This window comes from Cydia amplana, chromosome 1 (genome assembly GCF_948474715.1).
Source record: "Cydia amplana chromosome 1, ilCydAmpl1.1, whole genome shotgun sequence".
NCBI classification, from domain to species: Eukaryota; Metazoa; Arthropoda; class Insecta; order Lepidoptera; family Tortricidae; genus Cydia; species Cydia amplana.
Window position 1 is genome coordinate 21,898,471 of NC_086069.1, and position 23,761 is coordinate 21,922,231.

Consider the following 23,761-nt stretch of genomic DNA (forward strand, 5'->3'; position numbering starts at 1 on the left):
GCGTGATATTATTCGTTTTAAAGCCTGTTATGCATGCCATGACCGCTAATATATGTATACCAAACCTAATCAACAGTATATGCTTTAAATAGTTTCTTTAGTTTTCATATTGAAATATTTTTTGTTCGAAAAATGTTGAAGCTCGCGTGAGGTGTAATCGAAATGGAGTGTAGAATAGACGGGTCCGAACGGTGTTTACCCGGCGCGGCCAGCGCAAACATCAGGTGTCTCGGCTTCAATTAGTTTAATCGAACTTTCCGCCCGCGCGATCACATCACTGCCCATGTCACTCTACATTTACACCCTTTCTACTATATTTTCCTTGGCGGTGTTATTCGACTTTTATGAGCGTCTAACTTTAGAAGTGCTGAACTATTTACGCGGCTGTCAATCAGCGTGACGAAAGTAAACCGAGCCTGTCACCGAATAAATTAAAATAATGACGTCAACTCTGCTCAAATATTGGCTTACCTGGTTCGAGCTGATGCGAGTCCAAAGGGCGGTCTAACAATTTGTCGCCGAATATATCCCGACAGTAGTTGGCTATCTTGGCCTGCTGGCGGGGGTTGCAGTGGTTCTCGAAGCTGAGTATGACGGGTAAGTCGGAGGTTTTGAAGGCGCTCTCCGCGATCGCTTCCAGCACCTCCTTGGCACTGATCTCGGGCACGAACGTGTAGCCGTGCACGATCACCGGCTCCTCCGTGCGCCCGTTCCAGAAATCTAGTTCCACGCATCTGTATAAAACGAATAATACTCATTCACAAAAGAAATTACCTATTATGTTATGTTATTACGTTTTCACTTTAATGAATGGAAGTTTTCATTTTCGCTCGCTTAAACTTATAAATTATTATGCGTCCCACGACCCGGCTCTAATTCAATATTAACACTGGACTATTGTCTTTAATTTTTAATACGTTTTTACTGTAAAAGAATCTCAAATCGTTATACTTAAACTATGTAGGTATTCTTGGAAATATTTTATTCTATATAATTAGGTACCTACACCAAGTTAATCTGAGCTATTAAGGTCGATCAACATTTATTCGACAACTATTATCCGGTAACACATTTGTAGTTATAGTTATAACGCTATTAAAAATGCATTAATGTAATTTGGAGAGTTTTCTAACCTAAAATATTTTCGATAAGCAAATCATTAGTGCAACCACATATCACTACCTATTACGTGGTCAGGGCCATGTTTATTCACAAAATGCCTACGAGTCTAATTATGAGTGCTGCACTTGTTTGTCACGTGGTATTATCATGCCGCGATCAGAAAGGGATTAGAAATAACAGATTTCCATACACTTACGTCAAAATCAATATGGATTGACAGCTATCTCAATCCCTTTCTAATCGCGATTCAGTAATATTCGTGGTAAAGATAACCTATTTGTTGTGATCAAAACCCAGACTGCGGTGATCTTTGTGATGCGGTGAGGTCGCAGCCCATAGAAGTAGCGTTTCATTTTAGGCTGGTTTTAGCTGGCTGGCGTCCGTGCGGATCGCTCCGCACCAGACCAATATGTATTAAGTTCAGGGAGCGTCTTAGAGTGGTCCGCGCAGACAGCTTTCTCGTACAATTTGGCAATCCGCACGGACGGTCCGCGTGACACTAAAACCAGCCTTAGTGTCGTTTGGCAGGACATGGACGCACCTGCAGCCGGCGAGCAAGCTCTGACGGTAGATCTCGACGCTGGACTTGCCGGTGATCTGGTGGCCGGTCAGGTACGTGTTGTGCGAACTGTTGATGAAGTAGTGCGCCATCGGCTGGTCCATGTCGTCGCTCAGGTCTAACTTGTTGGGCGCCACTATTGGGTTATCCTCAGACATTAAGAATCTGCAATATGGTGCCTTTGTTACAAATTTATTTTATTCAATGGCAAAAATTTAGGTTGTTAAGGCTGCATTGTTTAATACAAAGTGCAACCGGCGATAAAAGCTTACTTTACAAATAAAATATTTGAAAATACAATTATTATTTGCATTAAAAAGAAAAAGCATCCAAGCTGCATGCATATGTTTCCTACCTACGGATACCAAACAAACATCCACATTTGAAACATAAAATAGCTACCCCTATTTGCGTTGCACCTGGGTTTTAATATGCATTCATAAATTTTAATGAGTCCATTTAAAACATTTTTTCGAGACCGATTTTAAACTGTTTAACAGTCAACAATCGTTATGTGTATGTACGATACTAGGTGCGATGTTGAATTTCGCGTTGTAGTAAGTAAAATGTACCTATGCACACATTTGCAGAACTGAACATACACTGCCGACGTGGAAAATGGAAAAGCGATGCAAACCTTATATTTGGGAATTTTGAAACAATCGTAAGTTTGTAAAATTTATATAGGTAAAGTTTTTTTTACATAAAAAATGCTTAGTATTTTTTTACAATATCACAAATTATAACCGACTTCTAAACTCCAAAGGAGGAGGTTTTCCTCTAATACCTACTGAAAAAAAATAGAGCTACTAATATAAATTGTATATTTCATGCGATAACGTTTATAAAGCAACAAAACAATGTTTTATATGATGTTTACGTCTTGGTGATTAAATCATTTCAAGAAGAGACACTGGACAAAGTATTTACATATATATAAGTCATATAAACATACCTTAAAAATCCGTCAAACGTTAGCTGCGATCTCTGCTGGTGATACTTGTTGTGTTCGTACGCCTTGATTAGGTCCTTGGCTTTCTGGATGTCCGCGTACGGGTGAAGGATCTCGTTTAGGCGCGGGTCCCGCTGCACCTCGTTGAGGAAATCCACCAGCTGCGCCGCTGACAGGTGCGGCTTGCCGTCCGTTCTACACGATTTTGGATACAAAGTAAAATATATAAGTTTGACGACCCTAGCCTAGTGGGTAGTGACCCTGCCTGTGAAGCCGATGGCCCCGGGTTCGAATCCCGGAAAGGGCATTTATTAGTGTGATGAACTCAAATATTTGTTCCTGAGTCATGGGTGTTTTCTATGTATATAAGTATGTATTTATCTATATAAGTATGTATATCGTCGCCTAGCACCCATTGTGCAAGCTTTGCTTAGTTTGGGGCTAGGTTGATCTGTGTAAGATGTCCCCTAATATATTTATTTATTCTATTTATTAAGCCTTCGTTGGGCACGAAGGGGAAAACCAGAATATTCGATTAATAAACTAGTGGCTCTATGAGCTGTAGACCTCGCGACCCCCATGACTCTTTTTGATTTTAACTAATTTCCCAGCGTTCAATCTGACTTCTTATGTAAGGCACGTCCGTACATCTTACATTAAAGAGGATTACAAAAATAATTATTATTATGGTGTCATAAGCTGATTTGATATTAAAGCTGATGTTATATGACGTGGTTATTTATGTAAAACGACGCCACGTTGGGACGTTTCATATCGTTATACATACTACCAACGTTCTATCCACCAATAGGCACTTATATGTAAGGATACTGACTCTGCAGCTACTTAATGTCAATCGTTTAGGCTTCCCTCCCTGCCGCGCTCCGTTTCAATTCCGACTGTTGCTGTCTATAAACTGTCAATTAAACAACCAAGGGCCGTTCAATTATAAAGCAAACTCACAGGCTGTTGAATATCTTTTGCGCGTCGCTCCGCTGCGTGAGGCTCTTGTAAAAGTTGAAAAAGTCCTCGAACTGGAACTTGGATTGGCTGATGGTGTCATTCTTGCCTGTAGGAAGTCCCGATTCGCTGAGGGCTTTCTCCACCCGCTTCTTGTCGTCCTTGTTCTGGGCAAATAGGCGGACGATGCTGATGGAAAAACAATTACGTTAATCTAGTTTTGGAAACCTAAAAACTAACTGAATACAATTATTAAATTACTATAAAAAACATAATCTGGTGTCCTATTGGCTCTATTATTTATACACCAAAGAAAAACTTAAGTACAGGTACAGTTGACCCCCCTGCAAACAAATTTCTACACAGGGGGTCAGTTATCTCTGCAGCTGACTGTACATAATAAAATAACGTTGATAGTTAAAATATTAAATCAAGTCGTAAAACATTTTAACATCAAAATAAAGTCCGTCCAATCTCATCCAGTCCAATTTCGGTAAAAGTTTTAAAGTATGACAGCGTAACGCTCCAGGGCAATAAGGAATGAGCTTTCGCAGTCGGCCGGCCAAATCCCATTACTGGATGCGCCGCAACCGGCAAACTTGACCTGACCGTAACTTAGATATTGGACAGGTAACATCTTTACTGAATCGAGACTGCCCTTTCTATAACCGCGAAAATCGAAGTTCGCAAATTGCGGGCATTTTTCTCTGTCACTCTAATTACGCCTTCATTGGAGTAAAAGAAAGATCTCCGCAATTTGCGAATTTCGATTTTCGCGGTAGCCTCTCTGTAACCGATGGGTGCCGAACGGGACCCTATTATTAAGCCTCCGCTATCCCACAGTCTGTTAGTGTCAAGTGTCAATCATCCTGTATCTCATGAATCGTAATAAGTCGACAATGGAATTTTTCACGGAATGTATTGGCACATACCTATATACATTTATGTATTTGTATTGGCATAAAAATTCAGTTTTAGTTGAAGTAAATTATACCATATTGGCATAAAAAATCAGTTTTAGTTGAAGTAAATTATATCAATAGGTATAATAAAATCAAAACACATAAATTCATATCAGTCGAAAAGTAGGTACTTAGGAACCCATTTTGAGTAGGCTGACATGCACTTGACCGGTGTTTCTTTTTCATAATATTACAGTGTTTTTGAGGTTCGCTGCTGTAAATTGACAGTTAGTACGTACATACCTACATATATAATTATATATTTTGAACCTCTAATGCTCATGAGTGAGTAATTATTCTGATATACTAATGAGTTTATTTTTTCTTTTTCTTATTTAGTACAGTCAAAGATATAATATCTATGTACTTTATTTTATTCAAGCAATAATATGCTAAAAATGTTAAACCCTTTAAATCAATCGTAGATTCGTAGCATAAACACACAATTTTATAAAATTTGTTGAAGATAAGAAAGAGCAGGTTATGTCATACCCTCGCAATTGATGATGATTAAGTAATACAAACAAACAATCCAATGTGTGACATCGCCAAACATAGCTATGACATTATGTTCGTCAAGTGTGCTAACATTGTGGAGGATTGATTTGAAAGACAAATATTTTTTTACCGCCAATTATCGAAGAACCGAATATTACGCTTTTAAAACTCCAAGCAGCAGGAATAACTTTCGACTAGGTAATTTAAATGAATTAAAGCGATACTCGCTCAGTGACCAAAAATATTTTGGCGCAGGAGACAAGATACTGTAATTTACACCAGTCAGAATATACACTTCATAAGTGTTAGTGATCGATCATGTGGTATGATAGTTTCATCAACACGCATTTTCTACGCCGTTATTTATTATATGAGCAATATTTGTAGGGGTACTTTACAATAGATATGAAAGGGTCTAGCCGCAATCCTATAGTGAAACTGCCCCTGGCTAAAGTGTATACCTTTCTTAGGTGCGTTTATTTGTCTTATTATAAGATATCGTTTTACCAAATTTCAAGGCTAGAATCCCCTTGGTTTGGCTAAAAAAAAAAATATTTTTTTAATTGTTTTTATTTTTTTGTAGCTAAACTAGTGGTTCGATTGTTTTGAAATTTGGATGTTTATTTCATCTAATATTAGTATATTTCCAAAAAAAAATCAAAGTTGTAACTTGTTTATAAAGGCTTAAAAAAATATTTTTAATTTTTTAAACTTTTTTTTTAATACTTATGAGATAGCGACAACCTCAATTTTTTGTTATTTAATGCAGAATATACTATTGCATAAAATATATTTTTTGTAATAAAATCCATTTGGAGCAGCCAGGTAAAAATGTCTTACTAATGCATACAGGCCGTCCTTCTTACGTACTTTAGAGTGGTTCATGTTTGTATGGGAAAAATTCTAGCCTTGAAATTTGGTAAAACGATATCTTATAATAAGACAAATAAACGCACCTAAAAAAGGTATACACTTCAGCCAGGGGCAGTTTCACTATAGGATTGCGGCTAGACCCTTTACAACATATATACCATACCAGCAATTTCAGAAAATATTTAAGTACCGAGAATTGATACAAAATATAACATACTTACCTCCTACAAATAACGTTTCACAACATAGTCCCCTGTCTCGTATATGCGCTTCTTACAATAAGATTTGTAATGATGTAGACGTTTTTCATTTAAGTTATAATAGATTTAGAAACAGTGTAATTAAATTATCACATACCTAGTTGAGTACATGATCTCACTGTCCATGATCTCACCTTAATTATAAGATTACAAATTAATTGTTAACTAAATATTATAATCTCTAATGAATGTTGTGCTTGGTAGTTATTGAAATGTAAATTTAGCACTATAAGTTTACTATAATATTAAGACGTATGTATCCAATTTACATTTTGTTACCTCGCCTTGAAATAAAGAAATAAATATAAATATAACATATATCCTGAAAAGATAATCATTATATTGAAATCCTAAAACACAATTTCAACTCAATGGAAAATAAAAATACGTGCTTAAAAACACTGATTAATTGATTAGGTATACACAAGATATTATCATTCGGTGTAACAATTTTCATTGCCAAGAAAATAACTCCAATGACCATAGTTTTCAAACTTATATGAAATTTATAATTATGAGCTCTAACTCAACAGTGTCCGATAACTAAGTAGTTAACTTTCTCACAATACAACAAAGCCGCAAATGTCTAACTTTTGACAAATTCCGATTGCGTACGGTCAGGGTCGTGGAATTAGGTTATGGCCGATCCTCGGTCATCACACCACCTGTGATTTTACTACGCAGTTTTGAGCCTAAACTGGCCTATGTTTTCGAAATTTTCACTGCATAATTTTTTGATCCTTAAAACTTATGATCCAAACTAGTGCATTACTTTTATAAATGGGCCATTTCGTTTAGAATTGGATCAACCGAGTGAGTTACACTGAGGATTAATGTCAACCGTATTGTGGTCTCGTCATAAAATTGGCAGATGAATTTTATTTTAATATATAAATCGAGATAGGCTCAACCATCCAATTGAAAATAAAAATGCCCACACGCAAAATTGCTTTAAGGGCCGGCCGATCAATTACAATAGTACATTTCGTTAATGCAATAAATAAGAGTCTATAACTAAATGTACCTATTCCGAAAAAGGAGCTAAATAAATAACATTGGAGTAGCACGGGTATTTATATTTTTAACAAGATATGCGTAAGCCCAAGTGTGCAAGAAATCACTTCAGCGTCAAAAGTTTTATTAAGCTCATTGCGTGATCCATCATACGAGGAAAACTGTTATCGCTGTTGTGTTGTTATGGTTTCGTTCGCGAGCGAAATGAAGTTAATTAAGATTAATTAATGAAAGCAGCTATTTGATTACAAATCGGTATCAAGCATGCGATAATAATGAACCAAAATAAATCATTATTTCGACATTGTATATCTTCCTTTTTCAGGCTTAGTATGGTTTATTTTTAAAATTTCCTTTATTTATGCCTATGAAAGTCGCATCGTTGAAATGAAATATATAGCTGCCGATACACAGAGCGACAACAATTTACTTTTATGTGAATTCCATTAAAGGCCTGAGCAGTACAAACCGTATTTTTATTTTAGGGCAATATTATACACACAAACGTATAATATACCCGTTATTACTATTGGCTACGAATATTACTTAATACTCGGCGATACGTCTTGGCTATTGTGACCCAGTGGCCCGCGACATTGGATGCCAAATTTAAGAGGCAACATTTTAACAAATTCGCTGAAGTACGCCGCAGTAAAGTTGTCAAATTGGACTTCACTTGGAGTGATTACCCATTTACTAGATTAAGGCCAGATACAATTAAATAAGAAAGACAGTCAATTTCCATACCTATTTTGTGGACTTTTTCTTCCTCGTCATTATTTAAGATGGATCTGATCTGATGCCAACCTCATATATTTATGGAATGTATCTTTAAATTAACTGAGAAACTCACGAGTGTGCCATTTACAACGCGAGCAAGCGAGTTAACAAAATTTAAGGATACGTGTTTTTATTATTTAGTTGTCTTTGAATGTAACAAATATGTTGGCACAAGTTTGTGAGGCGTATAACTTTCAACATTTAACATATACCAAACCAATGAAACAATCAATTCATAATCTCAGTTTTGCTTGACATAATTTTTACTATTCCTTTATTATAAATGCCAAAATTACCACTTTTTTTTTTAATAAGCGGTCGCTCTTTACATCACACAAAGTGAAGATGATTATTTTTTTTACTGAGTGATATCATTTTATTTGCAATGCAATCATTGACAACAACCAAACAAGATAAAATGTACTTTCCCAAATACTGGTTTTTAACAATTTCTGGGTCAGTCATAAATAACCCATTATCAATTTCGACAACCTTGACTTAAGTATAAAATACTAGTAGTCATCCGCCCCTTGATTACAATTGATAGATACTAGTCAGTGATTGACATTGTTTAAAAATATACTTACACAGCCGTTGAATTAAACCGTTCATTTAACAAAACAGACATTGTACGTGTGCAACAAGTTTTATACAACACTTTGAAGATACAGCACCGTCCAATAATGTAGACACTTATGTATAAACTTTATACCAACAATATTATACGTTATTTAAGTCCGTATATTCTCTTCGCTAAAATGTTTCAGGGTATATCAAAAAGCTTCTTGAATTTTTTAATAAATTGATCAAGATACAAAGTAGTAAGTCGCAGTAAACAACAGCAAGGGAGTCAGAAGGCATACCTACACTGTATTCCATTTAATCTAAACTTTCCACATTCGTTGGCAGATATCCCTAGTTCGTATTTCCAATACGCATTCAATGGAGCACTATCGTGTGGTGCAGTTCGATGGATTCATTTTTTTCTATATTGGCTTCTAAAATGTTAGTTTAGAAGTTTAAACTAAGAACCATGCAGATATAAAGTAATAAATATCATAGGTTATATGTCATTTTTAACTAGCTATACTGCTTTTCACTTGAAGAAGTAACAATTACAAAAGAATCATTGTACAATAGTAAAAAACTTGTGCATGGAACGTTCCGAAGCATCACAATTTTTTTTATTAACTCACGCTTGATCGGTAATTAGTTTTCAATATTCAGCAGTAAAATGTTTAAATATTTAAAAATAAACTACGAGGGGCGTTCAAAATATTCTCGGTATTGATATCTTACAACCTCTTCTAAAATTTCTTTCGTTACTGGCCGCTAAGGTTTATTCATTGACATTAAAAAAAAGTATAATTCGAAGCGAGATGTTCTTTTGTTTTTCTGCAATTGCTGAACAAACATGAACATCATGTGGGAATTGACAATGTTAACTAAATTAGAACATCGATGCGTGATAAAATTCTTGACAAAACAGGGTAAAAATCAAAAAACCATAAAAGAGGAAATGGATTGTGTTTACCGTGAGTCTGCTCCTTCTTTATCTACCATTCAAAAGTGGTCAAGCGAGTTTAAACGTGGAAGGGAGAGTGTTGAAGACGACCCTAGACCTGGCCGGCCTGTAGTAGCTACTTCACAAGAAAATATTGATAAAGTGGAAAAACTTATATTGGAAGATGGTCGAGTGAAGGTAAAATCTATAGCACAAGTAACCAATCTCTCTATTGGTACCATACATGATATTATCCATGACCATCTTAATATGTCAAAAGTAAGTGCAAGATGGGTTCCGCGAATGCTGACTCGGCTTCAAAAAGGCATGCGTGTAGCTTGTTGTTCCGATTTTATTGACCTGTGCGGTGAAAATCCTGATGAGGTGCTGCAAAGAATAGTTACTGGAGATGAAACCTGGGTTCATCATTATGACCCAGAGAGTAAACAAGAGTCCATGCAGTGGCACATTAAGGGTTCAGCTCATCCCAAGAAGTTCAAGGTCATCCCTTCAGCTGGCAAGGTCATGGCCACGATATTTTGGGATTGTGAAGGAGTATTACAGATCGATTATAAAGAAAAAGGTGTAAATATCACAGGACAGTACTACGCTAACATTCTACGTCAATTAAAGGATGCAATCAAAGAAAAGAGGCGAGGAAAGTTAACCAAAGGTGTTATGCTTCTGCATGACAACGCCCCCGTCCATACTGCTCATATTGCCAAGGCAGCTATTGTTGAATGTGGGTTTGAAACTGTTACTCACCCACCGTATAGTCCGGACTTAGCCCCCAGCGACTTCTTTTTGTTCCCCAATCTTAAAAAGGATCTGCGTGGAAATAAATTTTCCGATGATGAAGCATTGAAGGCGGCAGTGGAGGAGCATTTTTACACCAAAGATAAAAAATATTTTTATGCAGGATTAATAAAAATAATTGATCGATCTTTTAAGTGTATGAACATAGGGGGGGAGTATATTGAAAAATAAAAATATCAAACTTTTCGTACTTGTTTGTTTTCATTCTCATACCGAGAATATTTTGAATACCCCTCGTAGGTATTTATTCCGTTTCACCTACCAACATTGCATATTTTACAAAAGTATCAATTGTCGCTTCGCCTCTCAACACCAGGCCCCTATTTCACCACGCCGACATTTGTCAGTGACATATGTCGAGTGACAATTGTCAAGTGACAGGTGACAAGTGACAACTTCGTAAACTGTTTTTGTATAGAAGTGCTTATAAACATGTCAGGCATTTAGTTACAATTGTCCATCTTTCATTTAATGACAATGATTTGGTGAAACACGAGTAGTTTTTATAAGTCGACAAATTTGTCGATTTGTCGGTAATTCTTGACATGAGATCGGAGCTGTGTCAGGCTTGGGTGACAATTGTAGTGTTTTCGTTGTTAGCAAACCACGTTATCATTGTTGCAGTTCATTGAAAATAAACGTTGGCAAAACTGTGTACCCTAAATTCGCCTTTAGGGTACAAATAAAAATCGCTTTAAATCGCTTTTAAATTCTTCTTAACTAGCATTAAATCATAATTCCATTATAAATTGTAATTGTTGCCTATGAAGGCGTTTAGTAATTCAACATTTAGGACTTGGAATAAGTCTCAGTATAGTTTTCATAATTAAAAAAATATATAATGCGAAGTTGGGGACCGGTAGCGAAATTAGGTATGTAGGTATTGTTTTTTTAATAATTTACTTGGGCGAAGTTGGGCACTAACAGTAAAGTTAGGGTTTTGGTTAGTTAGAAAATGAATCTCCGCGAAAGCAATAGTGGTGACATTCTTATACAAGGGAATATATAAAGTACGAATAGATTCCTACTTTGACGTCACTGACTTTGCATTTGCAGAAAAAATACTTAAAACAAACAAAAAAATATATCATGTTAGTGATGACAACACGGCACATCGAAAGCAATTAACGATCTCTTGCTTCGACCAACACGGAAGGGACGCGGCATTCGCACTATTTCCCCTCTGCCTAGGTACAAGACCAACTGATCTAGCGCGGGTAACAAAACTAGTTGCGCTCGGATTTAAACTAGACCGAGTCCAGACGCGCTAGTGAACATAGCAGCAGAAAAAAATGCCAATTGCTCGGTTTTTTATTGTAAAAAGAGGTCGAGGACATCAAATTTACAAAAAGAAGGTGTTACATTTCACATGTAAGTAATATTTTTTTTACATATCATACGTTTAATTACATTTAAACACAATTATTATATTTTAGTTTCATGTAATTGTTAGATTTATCGATTTTTCTCGCCCAGTACAAATTGCGGATCGGTCGAGCGACAAATCCGACTTCTCATCTCTTGACGAAAATGTATTAGTGTGCGTGTTGTGACACTTGTGACTCGTCCGTACACAAAAACAAATCGAGGTGTGCAAGATTTGTCTGTGTAGGGTGTCATTTTCTATGTATTTGTGTCGTCATTACAGATTGGATTTTGTATGTAAGTGTGTGAGAAGTGCGACTGTGTGCACGTTCCCCCCCGCGAAAAATGGCAGAATGATTTGAATGTCAAGATATCGCTTGGGCCTATCCCTTCCGACGTGTCGGAAGCCCGTGTTGATCGAAGATCTCTTGTGAAGAATTGACAAATATGTCGACTAGTAAACATTACCCTTGTTTCACAAAATAATTGTCATTAAATTTAAGATGGACAATTGTACCAAACTACCTGTCATGTTTATATGAAGTTCTATACAAAACAATTTACGAAATTATCATCTGTCACCTGTCACTTGACAATTGTCACTCGACATATGTCACTGACAAATGTCGGCGTGGTGAAACAAAGGTCTGTCATTTTTTTGACAATTGTCGTACCTGTCAGCTTGGTGAAATAGGGGCCAGGATGCACTCACGTCAACCTGTCAACCGTTTCGCAAATACCACATCCCCGTATCTCCACGCTGACAGCTATAAGTGTACATCACATTTCTGGATACAGCGGGTGCCATACCCGTGTACTGTATTTTCGTCTACCAACCGCCCTTACAAAATATTCCCTAGCGTACGACTCACCGCTGGAGGGTGATTAGAGCTGTATAATATTGTTACGAAACCGTTATATGATCAGTCAGCTGTCAACAGAAAATATCCTTCAGCCAGAAATGTCACTGTTGATAGGTGATCATATCCAATAACAGTTTCATAACAAGAAATAACTATCTGAATATGCAGTCACGAAAAACTTATATAATAAATATCTGATCCACATAGGTAACTCCGCGTTGACAAATGAGTCGTTATCAAACTGAACCTGTACGAATATAAGTATCCCGTACAGCCTATCTCTGAATACACAGGAAACCGGAAGACGTACTAAACCCAGGATTGTATATTCATCAACCGCCCACTGTTAGAAAAATCTGGTCAATCTGGGGCCCTTTTCACAAAAGCTTAGAATATTTCACAGATAAAATCCGCTTGTTTTGTAAGTTGCAAGCTTTCAAGACACGGGTCCATTCTTGCGCAAATTCACATCCTGTGCATGCACATTGCATACCTCTGAATACACAGATTAATAGTTTAGATACGTTTGTACTACCGTTTGGTAGCTAAAATATTTAGCATAGAAGTCTAGCATATCTCGGCAACCCGGCAACCCCAGCCAGTCATGAAAAAGCTGTCACGGTACAACTCATTTAATTTAAGTTTGTAAGAAGAAGTTTGTAAAATAAATAAACTACTTTTTTTTAATCTGGAGGCCAGTAATCCTAGTGTTTGACTGTTTGTATACCTGCTTATTAATAGAAAAACTTTTGCAATTGGTTTATTAAGAAGAACTATAATAATTATGTAGGCTGATACAGTTGGTAGATAGCAAGGGGCATTAAGCCCTGCGGGCTCAGCATGGTTCCATTTTTATCGTCTATCACTATGCCCGTCACTTTCGCACTTACATACCTACTTGTTAGAACGTGACAAACGATGGCATGGTGACAAACGATAAAAATGCGACCGTGCTACTAAGGTTGGTTCATAATTAAAGTTTCAATTGCTCTACAAAAATTAAAAGACTAATGAGAAGGTCACTTACTTTTTAACGAGTATTTTTCCAGACTTGTCTGCTTTAAGGGTGATCTTGGTGTGCATCTTCTCGAGAAACTTGATGGTGGGATTGTTAAGCTGGTTCAGGTTGTATGCCAATGCAAATAGCTCTTCGGTCCACATCTGTCAACAAAATTTGATTTCAATAATCATATAAAACGTGCATTTATGTGTAAATCAACGGAAAGGTATAAAAATAATACCTACATAGTCTTACTAAGTGAAGCCAAGAAATTAGAAGGAAATAAAAGATTTAGCGCGCCACCGAAATTTACGACGGAAGATATAAACGACGCGCGGTTTTTGAGTTTTATCTCAATAACTCAAAAACTTTTTCTACTGATCATACTTCTGGATACTCTTCTTTTAAAATTTTGCTCTTCAGATCCCTCTGCTATATATATCACCAGTCACCACCGCATTTTTTTCTTTCTAGCCAGCTTAACCTTGATGTCTGCCCTAGTTTCCGTGTGAACAACATGTTTTCACCCTTGATTAAAACGTGTAAAATTCAACATATTAAAAATACAAATTTACGTTTTTCTCTCTTAATAATTTGTTAATATGTACCTAAGTAAATTTTGCATCTCCATAAAAAAATATCCGTTTATTCAAATTTTGGTGCGGAACACTGAAATATGTAGCTCGTCTATCAATCTTAATTGTTGATATCGCACCGTAATACACATACGCCGACGTCTAAAGACGACGCTGAAAGCGTGGTATATCAAAATCGGATTTGCACCTGATCCGCTGCCAAGAATAATATTTGTGACAGGCTGAACGAATAAAAGGAAAACCGGGAGGCAGGTGAATCCGAATATATACTAGAGTTTGAAGTTGTGCTCATTACTGCTACAAGGTGCCAGCACTAAAGAGGCACAATATTAAAAATATAATGCAGTGCATTTTATATGACCTAAATAGTGAAGAGCCGCATAATACAGTCCACATTTTAATGGTTATTTTTTCACAGTGATATTAACTCTAACTTTTGTCGCACACGGTCGGACTCATTATGAATGGATTATTTATATACGAGGGGCGTTCAAAATATTCTCGGTATTGATATCTTACGACCTCTTCTAAAATTTCTTTCGTTACTGGCCGCTAAGGTTTATTCATTGACATTAAAAAAAAGTATAATTCGAACCGAGATAGTCTTTTGTTTTTCTGCAATTGCTGAACAAACATGAACATCATGTGCGAATTGACAATGTTAACTAAATTAGAACATCGATGCGTGATAAAATTCTTGACAAAACAGGGTAAAAATCAAAAAACCATAAAAGAGGAAATGGATTGTGTTTACCGTGAGTCTGCTCCTTCTTTATCTACCATTCAAAAGTGGTCAAGCGAGTTTAAACGCGGAATGGAGAGTATTGAAGATGACCCTAGACCTGGCCGGCCTGTAGTAGCTACTTCACAAGAAAATATTGATAAAGTGGAAAAACTTATATTGGAAGATGGTCGAGTGAAGGTAAAATCTATAGCACAAGTAACCAATCTCTCTATTGGTACCGTACATGATATTATACATGACCATCTTAATATGTCAAAAGTAAGTGCAAGATGGGTTCCGCGAATGCTGACTCGGCTTCAAAAAGACATGCGTGTAGCTTGTTGTTCCGATTTTATTGACCTGTGCGGTGAAAATCCTGATGAGGTGCTGCAAAGAATAGTTACTGGAGATGAAACCTGGGTTCATCATTATGACCCAGAGAGTAAACAAGAGCATGCAGTGGCACATTAAGGGTTCAGCTCATCCCAAGAAGTTCAAGGTCATCCCTTCAGCTGGCAAGGTCATGGCCACGATATTTTGGGATTGTGAAGGAGTATTACTAATCGATTATAAAGAAAAAGGTGTAAATATCACAGGACAGTACTACGCTAACATTCTACGTCAATTAAAGGATGTAATTAAAGAAAAGAGGCGAGGAAAGTTAACCAAAGGTATTCTGCTTCTGCATGACAACGCCCCCGTCCATACTGCTCATATTGCCAAGGCAGCTATTGTTGAATGTGGGTTTAAAACTGTTACTCACCCACCGTATAGTCCGGACTTAGCCCCCAGCGACTTCTTTTTGCTCCCCAATCTTAAAAAGGATCTGCGTGGAAATAAATTTTCTGACGATGAAGCATTGAAGGCGGCAGTGGAGGAGCATTTTTACACGAAAGATAAAAAATATTTTTATGAGGGATTAAAAAAAATAATTGATCGATCTTTTAAGTGTATGAACATAGGGGGGGAGTATATTGAAAAATAAAAATATCAAACTTTTCGTACTTGTTTGTTTTCATTCTCATACCGAGAATATTTTGAACACCCCTCGTATATTATAGCTAGGAATCAACAAAACTTTCGTAGGTATTAAAATATTAATTTAAGTTTTAAACTCCAAAACGTTCTGAGATCGCGAAGCAGACGCTGCTGTATTCAGTTGAGCAAGATACTAATGTCTACTGGTCAAAGAGAATATAATCATTACGTTCTGCTACTGGTATAATCCGCAACCGAAAAATATTTGATTTCAGAATGCAAAAGTATGTCTACAAGAAAAAAAATCCTCGGACAGACAGACAGACGGACGGACATGGCGAAGCTATAAGGGTTCCTAGTTCCTAGTTGACTACGGAACCCTAATAATAAAGAAAGCCAGTGACGGAGGCTGAGATCCGAGTATCCGAGAAAGAGCTAGGCCAAAGGGAACTATTGCTACATATTACTTTTAAACGTCACAGTGATTGTCTTCGCCTAGTCAAAATTCGTGAAATTTACTAGCAGTCAGGAAGACGCAGTCAATAAACTACAGAAAATATGGAGCATCCAAAAAATTACGTCAGACATTTACTACAGTGAAGTAGTAATTTGCATTTCAACAGTCAATACAAATCTTCAACAAATTGACGGTCTGATTCGAACTTTAAGATACGTTAAACATTTGCTAAAGATACGAAATGGATTGAATATGTCAGTGTCAAAAGTGACGTTTCTTAAAACAAAATCGTCACTTTTGACACTGACATATCCGATCCATATCGTATCTTTAGCAAATTTTTTAAGTACTTATCTTAAAGTCGAATCAGGCCGTAAATCAATTTACGCGTAGCAAAACTCCTACTTTAAGTAAAACTTCAGACTCGAGTTTCGATTGTTTTGTGAGATGAGACACGGCGTGATTGGTGGAGTCGGACAAGAAACTCAAAGCCCCGGCGTGACATATCGATTAAACGTCCAAAACTCGCATGCTAAGAATGATGGAGCGAAACAAAAGTTTTTCAATCACAAAGTATGCCAAAGAACAAAACTGAACTGACAAAAATGTAATTCAGGCTTTATGTTTGACCATCGTTAACGCAATACAGCGTAATGAATATGCTCCGTAAATTATTGAAATGGCGCGTAGGCAGACTAATGATTACTAAAACGTTGCGTTTATTGTGTTAAGTAGGCTAAAATAAGATTCCAGCTACCATCAATGTCTTCCGGCAATTTATACCTACCAAGAAAATGTATTTCGCTCAGGTTTGCACATTTCAATAATCTCAATTACTGTAGATACTTATGAATCGGTAGGAATTAAATATCTAGTTGGCCATCTTGAAAGTATATCATTGATACCATCAGACGGTCTATACTCGTAAATAGCTTAAAAGCTTTGTTCGATGCAGAACTAAATATTCATACAATCGCGCCGTCTCCGAGGTACCAAAACTAGATGCTGAAAATCTATTTATGGCCTTATGAAGCGTTCCACAATTTTGGGCTGTTTTCGTTAGATATATATTTATAACAGACTTTCAATTATGAAGTGGTTCTCAATTCGATAACAATTTGGAGACAGAAAAGAGAAAGAAAGAATAAGTATGTTTTCATATTACCTTTTATTTAATATTAGTTGAAATACTACTACCTACTCAACTGTTTTCCTGAATTTAATATAATTAAAGTTCGATGACAGAGAGCATGCAGGAGATCGTCGGATTCTTTCGGATTTTATAGGCACCTGTAAATGTGGGAAATTGAGCTATTGCTGAATTCATGTGTCGGTTGTGTTAACAACCATTACAGTTGTGCCAAGTGCTAAAGAAACATTACGGGCTGTTAAGCCTGTAACAGTTTCTTTGGCACTACCTATACCTAAACGACTCCAAGAGCTTTTATTTGAAGTGTCATTCGTCGTTAGATTGTCTCGATTGTGAAAGTGATATTATAGCCTAAGTATAACAGTTTATTTTCTTTTCAACTTTAGTTATCAAATTTTAAGTTTAATTGTCATAATAGTTCTCGTCCTACTGATGCTTAGGTAAAAACTAAAAATACGTGCGCGCATAGATCTAGTGACTTCCGACCTTGGCCCGTGTATCGTAACGCATCGGATTTGCCTTTTCATGTCTGTCACATCGCACTAAAGACATGGCCGTGCGCAATTTATCACTGACATGACACAATACTGTGGAGGAGACCCTGCATTTTTCCTTAATACTTATCGCGCAACATAGGTACATGCGAAATATGTAGGTAACATATTTCGGTCACGTTGTTTTATAAGCGTATGTGGCATGTCAATCGAGAATAGTACCCGATTTGACGTTGCATACATACTTACTCGTAGATAGAATAAGTTTCTATAACGTTTTGCTATCTACCGGAAAATAAACGATTGCGATAGTGAGTGTAACGTTTATTCGTAAAACGTTCAAGCTAAGCTACGAAGCTATGTGCCACTTGTATGTAAACGTAAACTTAGCTTTAGTGGAGTGCAGCCTTAAGCAGCATCTTAATTAGTTAACGATTGTACGTGCAAGCCATGATGCAATTTGGTGGTAAGGCGAGACACTGTACACTAATCGCCTTAGACTCTTAGAGTGACCTAAATCACATCGCACTAACACAGAATTAATGGTACGATTTTGCTCGTACTTATCAATTGGAATTTGGCTATTGAAATTATAGAACATAATTGTCACATGGTTTCCAAATAGCGATACGATATTTTTAATTTTTATTACAATATGTATACTTTTTATAAATTACCTGCCTACTGGATACTTTTATAAAAAAAAAACGTTATAAAACAATAGACGTAAATTATAATTAGTAAATTATAAATCTGTCCGGCGTGGCGTGGACCGTAATTCAGCTTGTTTGTGCTGTGCAAATTTTAATGATATAAATCTTGGAAATAAATTCCATAGATTTACATATCTTAACGATGTTTTAACAACGTTAACCGGTAAGTATGCCGATACAAATACAAATTAACTTATATTATAATTTAATGAAATAATAAAATAAAATCAATATTAAGTGATGTAATCCCCGATAGAATCAGTTTAATATCTGATCAGAGGAACTAGACGAATTTAATGGGATGGAGTGTGCGAATTGATTGGAACTTCGAGTCTTCAGAGTACTTAAGTCAGAATAATTTATAAGTGTCAGAATAGCTCACGCCCGCCATTTATAATAAAGATACTATTACTAAACGTTTACAGTTCGATGACGTCCTAAATTATATTATGTATATTTTCTTATTTATTCTTTTAAATGCCTACCTACCTATATGAAACTTACATTTATTCAATATATTTTTTTATAAATATATATTTTACCTCTGATATCGTTATAGCATACTCAATGACTGTTGACTATGGTTATACAATATTATACATATCTAATACTAGCGACCCGTCCCGGCTTGGCACGGGTTACACAAAACCTTAAAAAATTATAAACCTAAACCATCCTTTACTCAAGAATCACTCTATTGATAGGTAAAAACCGCGTGAAAATTCGTTCAAAAGTTTTTGAGTTTTCGCGAGCATACATACATACAGACAGACGCGGCGGGAGACTTTGTTTTATAAGGTGTAGCTAGTGATCTATGTCAACATTAAGTTTGTTCTATAAATAATCAAATCGAATATACTTATCATAAATCAGCCTGAAGACATTGCCTTAAACCCCACTGAAACTTACATTTAATTGTACATACATGCCTATCGCTTTAAAAGTGTTAGTTTTCCCATTAGTTGTGTCGTCAGTCGAGAAAAAAAATCATGACGTGATAGTGTGACAATATGTCATTCAACGTTGTTGGCGCAATTTATCTTATCGCATGAGCTCATTTCATATTTTGTGATGCTTTAAAACTACTGTTTTCATTCATTATTTAATAATAGCAGCAAATTAATTCGTAAAATACAATACAAACAAGCTCGGTTTTCCATACAAACGTAGTTACGCTCTCATTTTAAAACGACACGCTATATTGCTCTGAAACTTTGACTTAAATACAATAGGATAAGATATAGGTGAAATTCAGCCGAGCTTGCTGCGGACTCCTAAATAACTCTTCTGCAACTTCTTAACTCGAGAAACCGTTGCTCCGAAGTCGTATTTAGTATAAACATACAATATCTGTGAGAGCGAGCTTTGCTCGGAAAACATATAAAAACTCAAGAATGCGCGTTCCATAGATGAGACCCAGCTAGTTCGATTCTTCGCCCCCCAAAACCCTAGCAAATTTCCGAGCCGTTTCCGAGATCCCCGAAATATATATATAAATAAATAAATATACAAGAATCGCTCGTTTAAAGGTATTAGATTATATACTAATAATATACCCTATACAAAAATATAACGCTTATCTTTACATTGTTACTGCGCGGCCATTAGTGGACCCTTCAAATTGAATAATAAATGCAACAGGTTTTCATGGCGCGAGAGGACGCCTGAAGCGCCGTATAATATTTACGTAGAGGAGCTTCTAAGAAAACTCCATTACATATACATTATACATTTGTTGTTTTATTTGTATGCGTCATAACCGCGATTAGATTGTTTTCAATATCCACACGTGCTATACAAACAGAAACAAGGAAAGATCCGTAAAATTCTGGTAAATGACCTGCTAGTCTAATTCGCTAAAAATATAGCAGTTTAAACCTTTAAGCCTCAAATAAAATTGGCCTGAGCAAAGCCTAACATTGTTCAACTTTTACGGAGTACAAGAAGCCAATTTAATTTATGAACAATGCAACCGTAGCGTAGGTTAAATAGTTTTGACATTGTACTCAAACTTCACAAGAAACGGCTCACTCGCAAATCTCGCAATAGAACCCGGAAGCTCACTGATGCGATGAATGAATAGGTCCAATATCAAAAATTCATAACTACTGAAAGGCTCCATATTCGGTACAGTTAACAGCAGAAGTAACCAAAAGGGCAGCAGTGTCACAAAGGATTATAAGATGCACCGATATAGACTGTAGTTTCCTGTTGAGCCTTCATTTCAATAAAATCGATGCGAACGGGATTGAATATCGTTATTCGTGCCGTAAAGATCGCAGCGTGTCAAGTACATCGTAACGCGGAGCATTGTCCTGTCGTTCTATTATTAACGAGATCTCTCACGCAGATTTACAGCTTCGCATTATGGCTCGCGAGCAATTTTGGCGGCTTTTTCACATTTTGGATCAAATGCACCCACCGAAAATACCTAACAAAATACTTAATCCCCATTAAAAATATCTGTACTATTTGTTATACGTACCTGTCTACGTAACTTATTTAACTTGCAATGGCAGTAGGTTGTGCACAAATCACGCGAGGTGTTTTCGGCTACTTTTTGACCCCCCCTCCCCCTTGGTGATATTTGGTGAGGTTTTTGGTTACCCCCACTGTGAGTTAGATAGAGCTCGATCGAATTAACAATCTTACGGCCCGATTCCAACTTTAAGATACGTCAAATATTACTGACATATCTAATCTATATCGTATCTAATAGCCGTATATTTGACGTATCTTAAAGTTCGAATCGGGCCGTTAGTAGTGGTAAGGTAAACGTACTAGTGCTCGACATGCTGATGCCCAATAGATGACACCCTGCTGTCACCTCTATTGACAGTGACTTAAGTTTCAAGATGACATGTACTGGGACCGCGTCGGGCACCAGTACGTTTACCTTAGTTATTGATAGATTGTTTAAGTAAAATTACAGTCGGCAATAAGGCTCTTATAGTCGGCAACAAACATCTGTTCGCGAATTAATAAAGTATCAACAGGTAGAAAAACCATACGTTAAAATACTTAAAATTAAAATCTTATAATAAATAATTATAATATTAAACCTAGTTATAATAATTTTAATTAATATCAGTGTAAGACCATCTTAAGGCGATTAGCGTCTACGCTACTACGAGTATGATTTAGTATTTTTCTAAGATCGCTTAGTTTTGCTGATGCTTTACCTCGGTTATTTAGCTAATTCCGAATAAGGCATCAAAATAATTAAGTAATAAAATGTCTCACTAGCTAACAAACAAGTCTTTCTGTAAAAGGTCACATTATTTTATATTAGGACCCGCGGTGTATCTGCGTAGAATGATGATTATTATAAACTATCATATATCATAGTCATAGTCATATAGAACTTCTAAGAAAAAAATTAGCCTCCGCCTGTTACACACTGAAAAGCCTCTCTAAAATATTTAGCTCGTCTGCGCTTAAAACAGTCTATTTTGCATATTTTGAAAGCCTAATGAGATATGGCCTTGAGGTCTGGGGTAACAGTGTCCATGTGAAATGTGTTTTACTTTTACAAAAAAAGGCTGTGAGGTATGTTGATAAGGCAAAGCGACTTGAACATTGCCGTCCTCTGTTTGTGAAGCATAACATATTGACAGTGACATCACTTTACATATACTTAGTCTGTATTTTTGTTTATAAAAATAAGACCCGATTTGCATGTAAAAACAAAAATAGACATCCTAGATTAAGACATAAATTTGACATACAATTACCAGAATCTAAAAATTATATACTTTTCAAAAGAAGTCTGGAATACATGGGAATGAAAATTTATAATTTTTTGAATGAGGACATTAGACAATGTGATAATATTATTGACTTTTCCAAAAAATTAAAATCATTTCTACTAATAAGACCATATTATAATCTGAAGGAATATTTTGATAACTTGTCATTTTAATTGTAATTAGATTATTATTTTAATTTAAGTTAATCTAAGATTTTGCATGCCATATTGTGGTAGACCATACATTCATGTACACAATAGCTACAATAAGTACCTATAACACCCCTATGACATGTAACCATGACAACTGTGTATGTTCAAGCAAATAAATAAAATTGAATTGAAATATCCTTTTCTGGTACTACATATAAGAGCCTTACCACACAGAATTCACACTGCGAACTCGCTGTTCGATCACCTCGCTTTCAACTCTCCCGCAAATCGCCAGTGTGATTAGGCTATAACTATCTCCTTAAGTCCATAACAAATTTCATTTTATTAAGGGTGGAGAGATAACAGACAGGCAAAGTTACATTCCCATAATATTACGTAGGTACTTAGTAGGGATTAAAATTCTGCCACCTGCTCTATTTTTCCAGCAAAGCCAAAACGGTTATGATTTTAGAAATTAATTTTAACGCGCTATATATTTGTAAGCTTATTTCGAGTGTTCCCATCGTTTTGAGCTATTTGAGACGATAAAAAGAGCTTGTAATATGTAGGATTGTAGGTATCTAGATAGAACTTTTTATGTAACTGTACATGATTAGGCAATATAAGCCCATGCTCCTATTTTAATGCCTTTCATTATGAAGCAGTCACATAAACTACTATTAAAGTAAACTCAAACTAGTATTCCGTCAGTTTTATTTTGATTGAGACGTGTTTTTTTAAGTACGTAATACATTTAGGTACAGGGGTTACTCCTCTGTAATAATTAACTTGAAAAAGATAATCGGAATAGCTAATGCCATATATATTTCGACGCAAAATTAAATATGTACATAGGACGCCCTAAACCACTCTAACTGATAAGAAATCCTCTTTATGCTCTGGAAATTTAAAACGGAGATCTACAATTTACAACGTGACATATAATAAAACATTATGTACTACTACATCCCCTTTCTTTTTACGACCTTACAATATGTATTTTCAGTGTCTTCAGAAATTTGTGGCGCCGAGTATAAACTATAAAAATGGACGCCCTAGAAACTTTTATAAAGGAAGTACCTATTAGAAGTTGTCCTTTAACAGTTAATAGGTCATTATACTGAAGAATCCATATCATAACGCCTAAAAATATATTAAATGGCAAACACATGCCAAGTAACTGTCTTGCGTGTCAAATGCGGTCCAGTACTTAGCAGAGC

General features: G+C 36.1%; 1 protein-coding gene across 1 annotated transcript in view; it reads right to left on the minus strand.

Moving 5' to 3' along the window:
- Positions 1 to 23,761, minus strand: part of LOC134649138 (1-phosphatidylinositol 4,5-bisphosphate phosphodiesterase classes I and II-like) — a 76,939-nt gene that overhangs the window by 20,009 nt on the left and 33,169 nt on the right. The window contains exons 4-8 of the mRNA XM_063503884.1: positions 13,556 to 13,689; positions 3,597 to 3,782; positions 2,637 to 2,828; positions 1,664 to 1,846; positions 472 to 734 (exon numbers count right to left, since the gene is read on the minus strand). Coding sequence (XP_063359954.1) covers positions 472 to 734; positions 1,664 to 1,846; positions 2,637 to 2,828; positions 3,597 to 3,782; positions 13,556 to 13,689 — 958 coding nt within the window. The remainder of the gene's footprint in view (positions 1 to 471; positions 735 to 1,663; positions 1,847 to 2,636; positions 2,829 to 3,596; positions 3,783 to 13,555; positions 13,690 to 23,761) is intronic.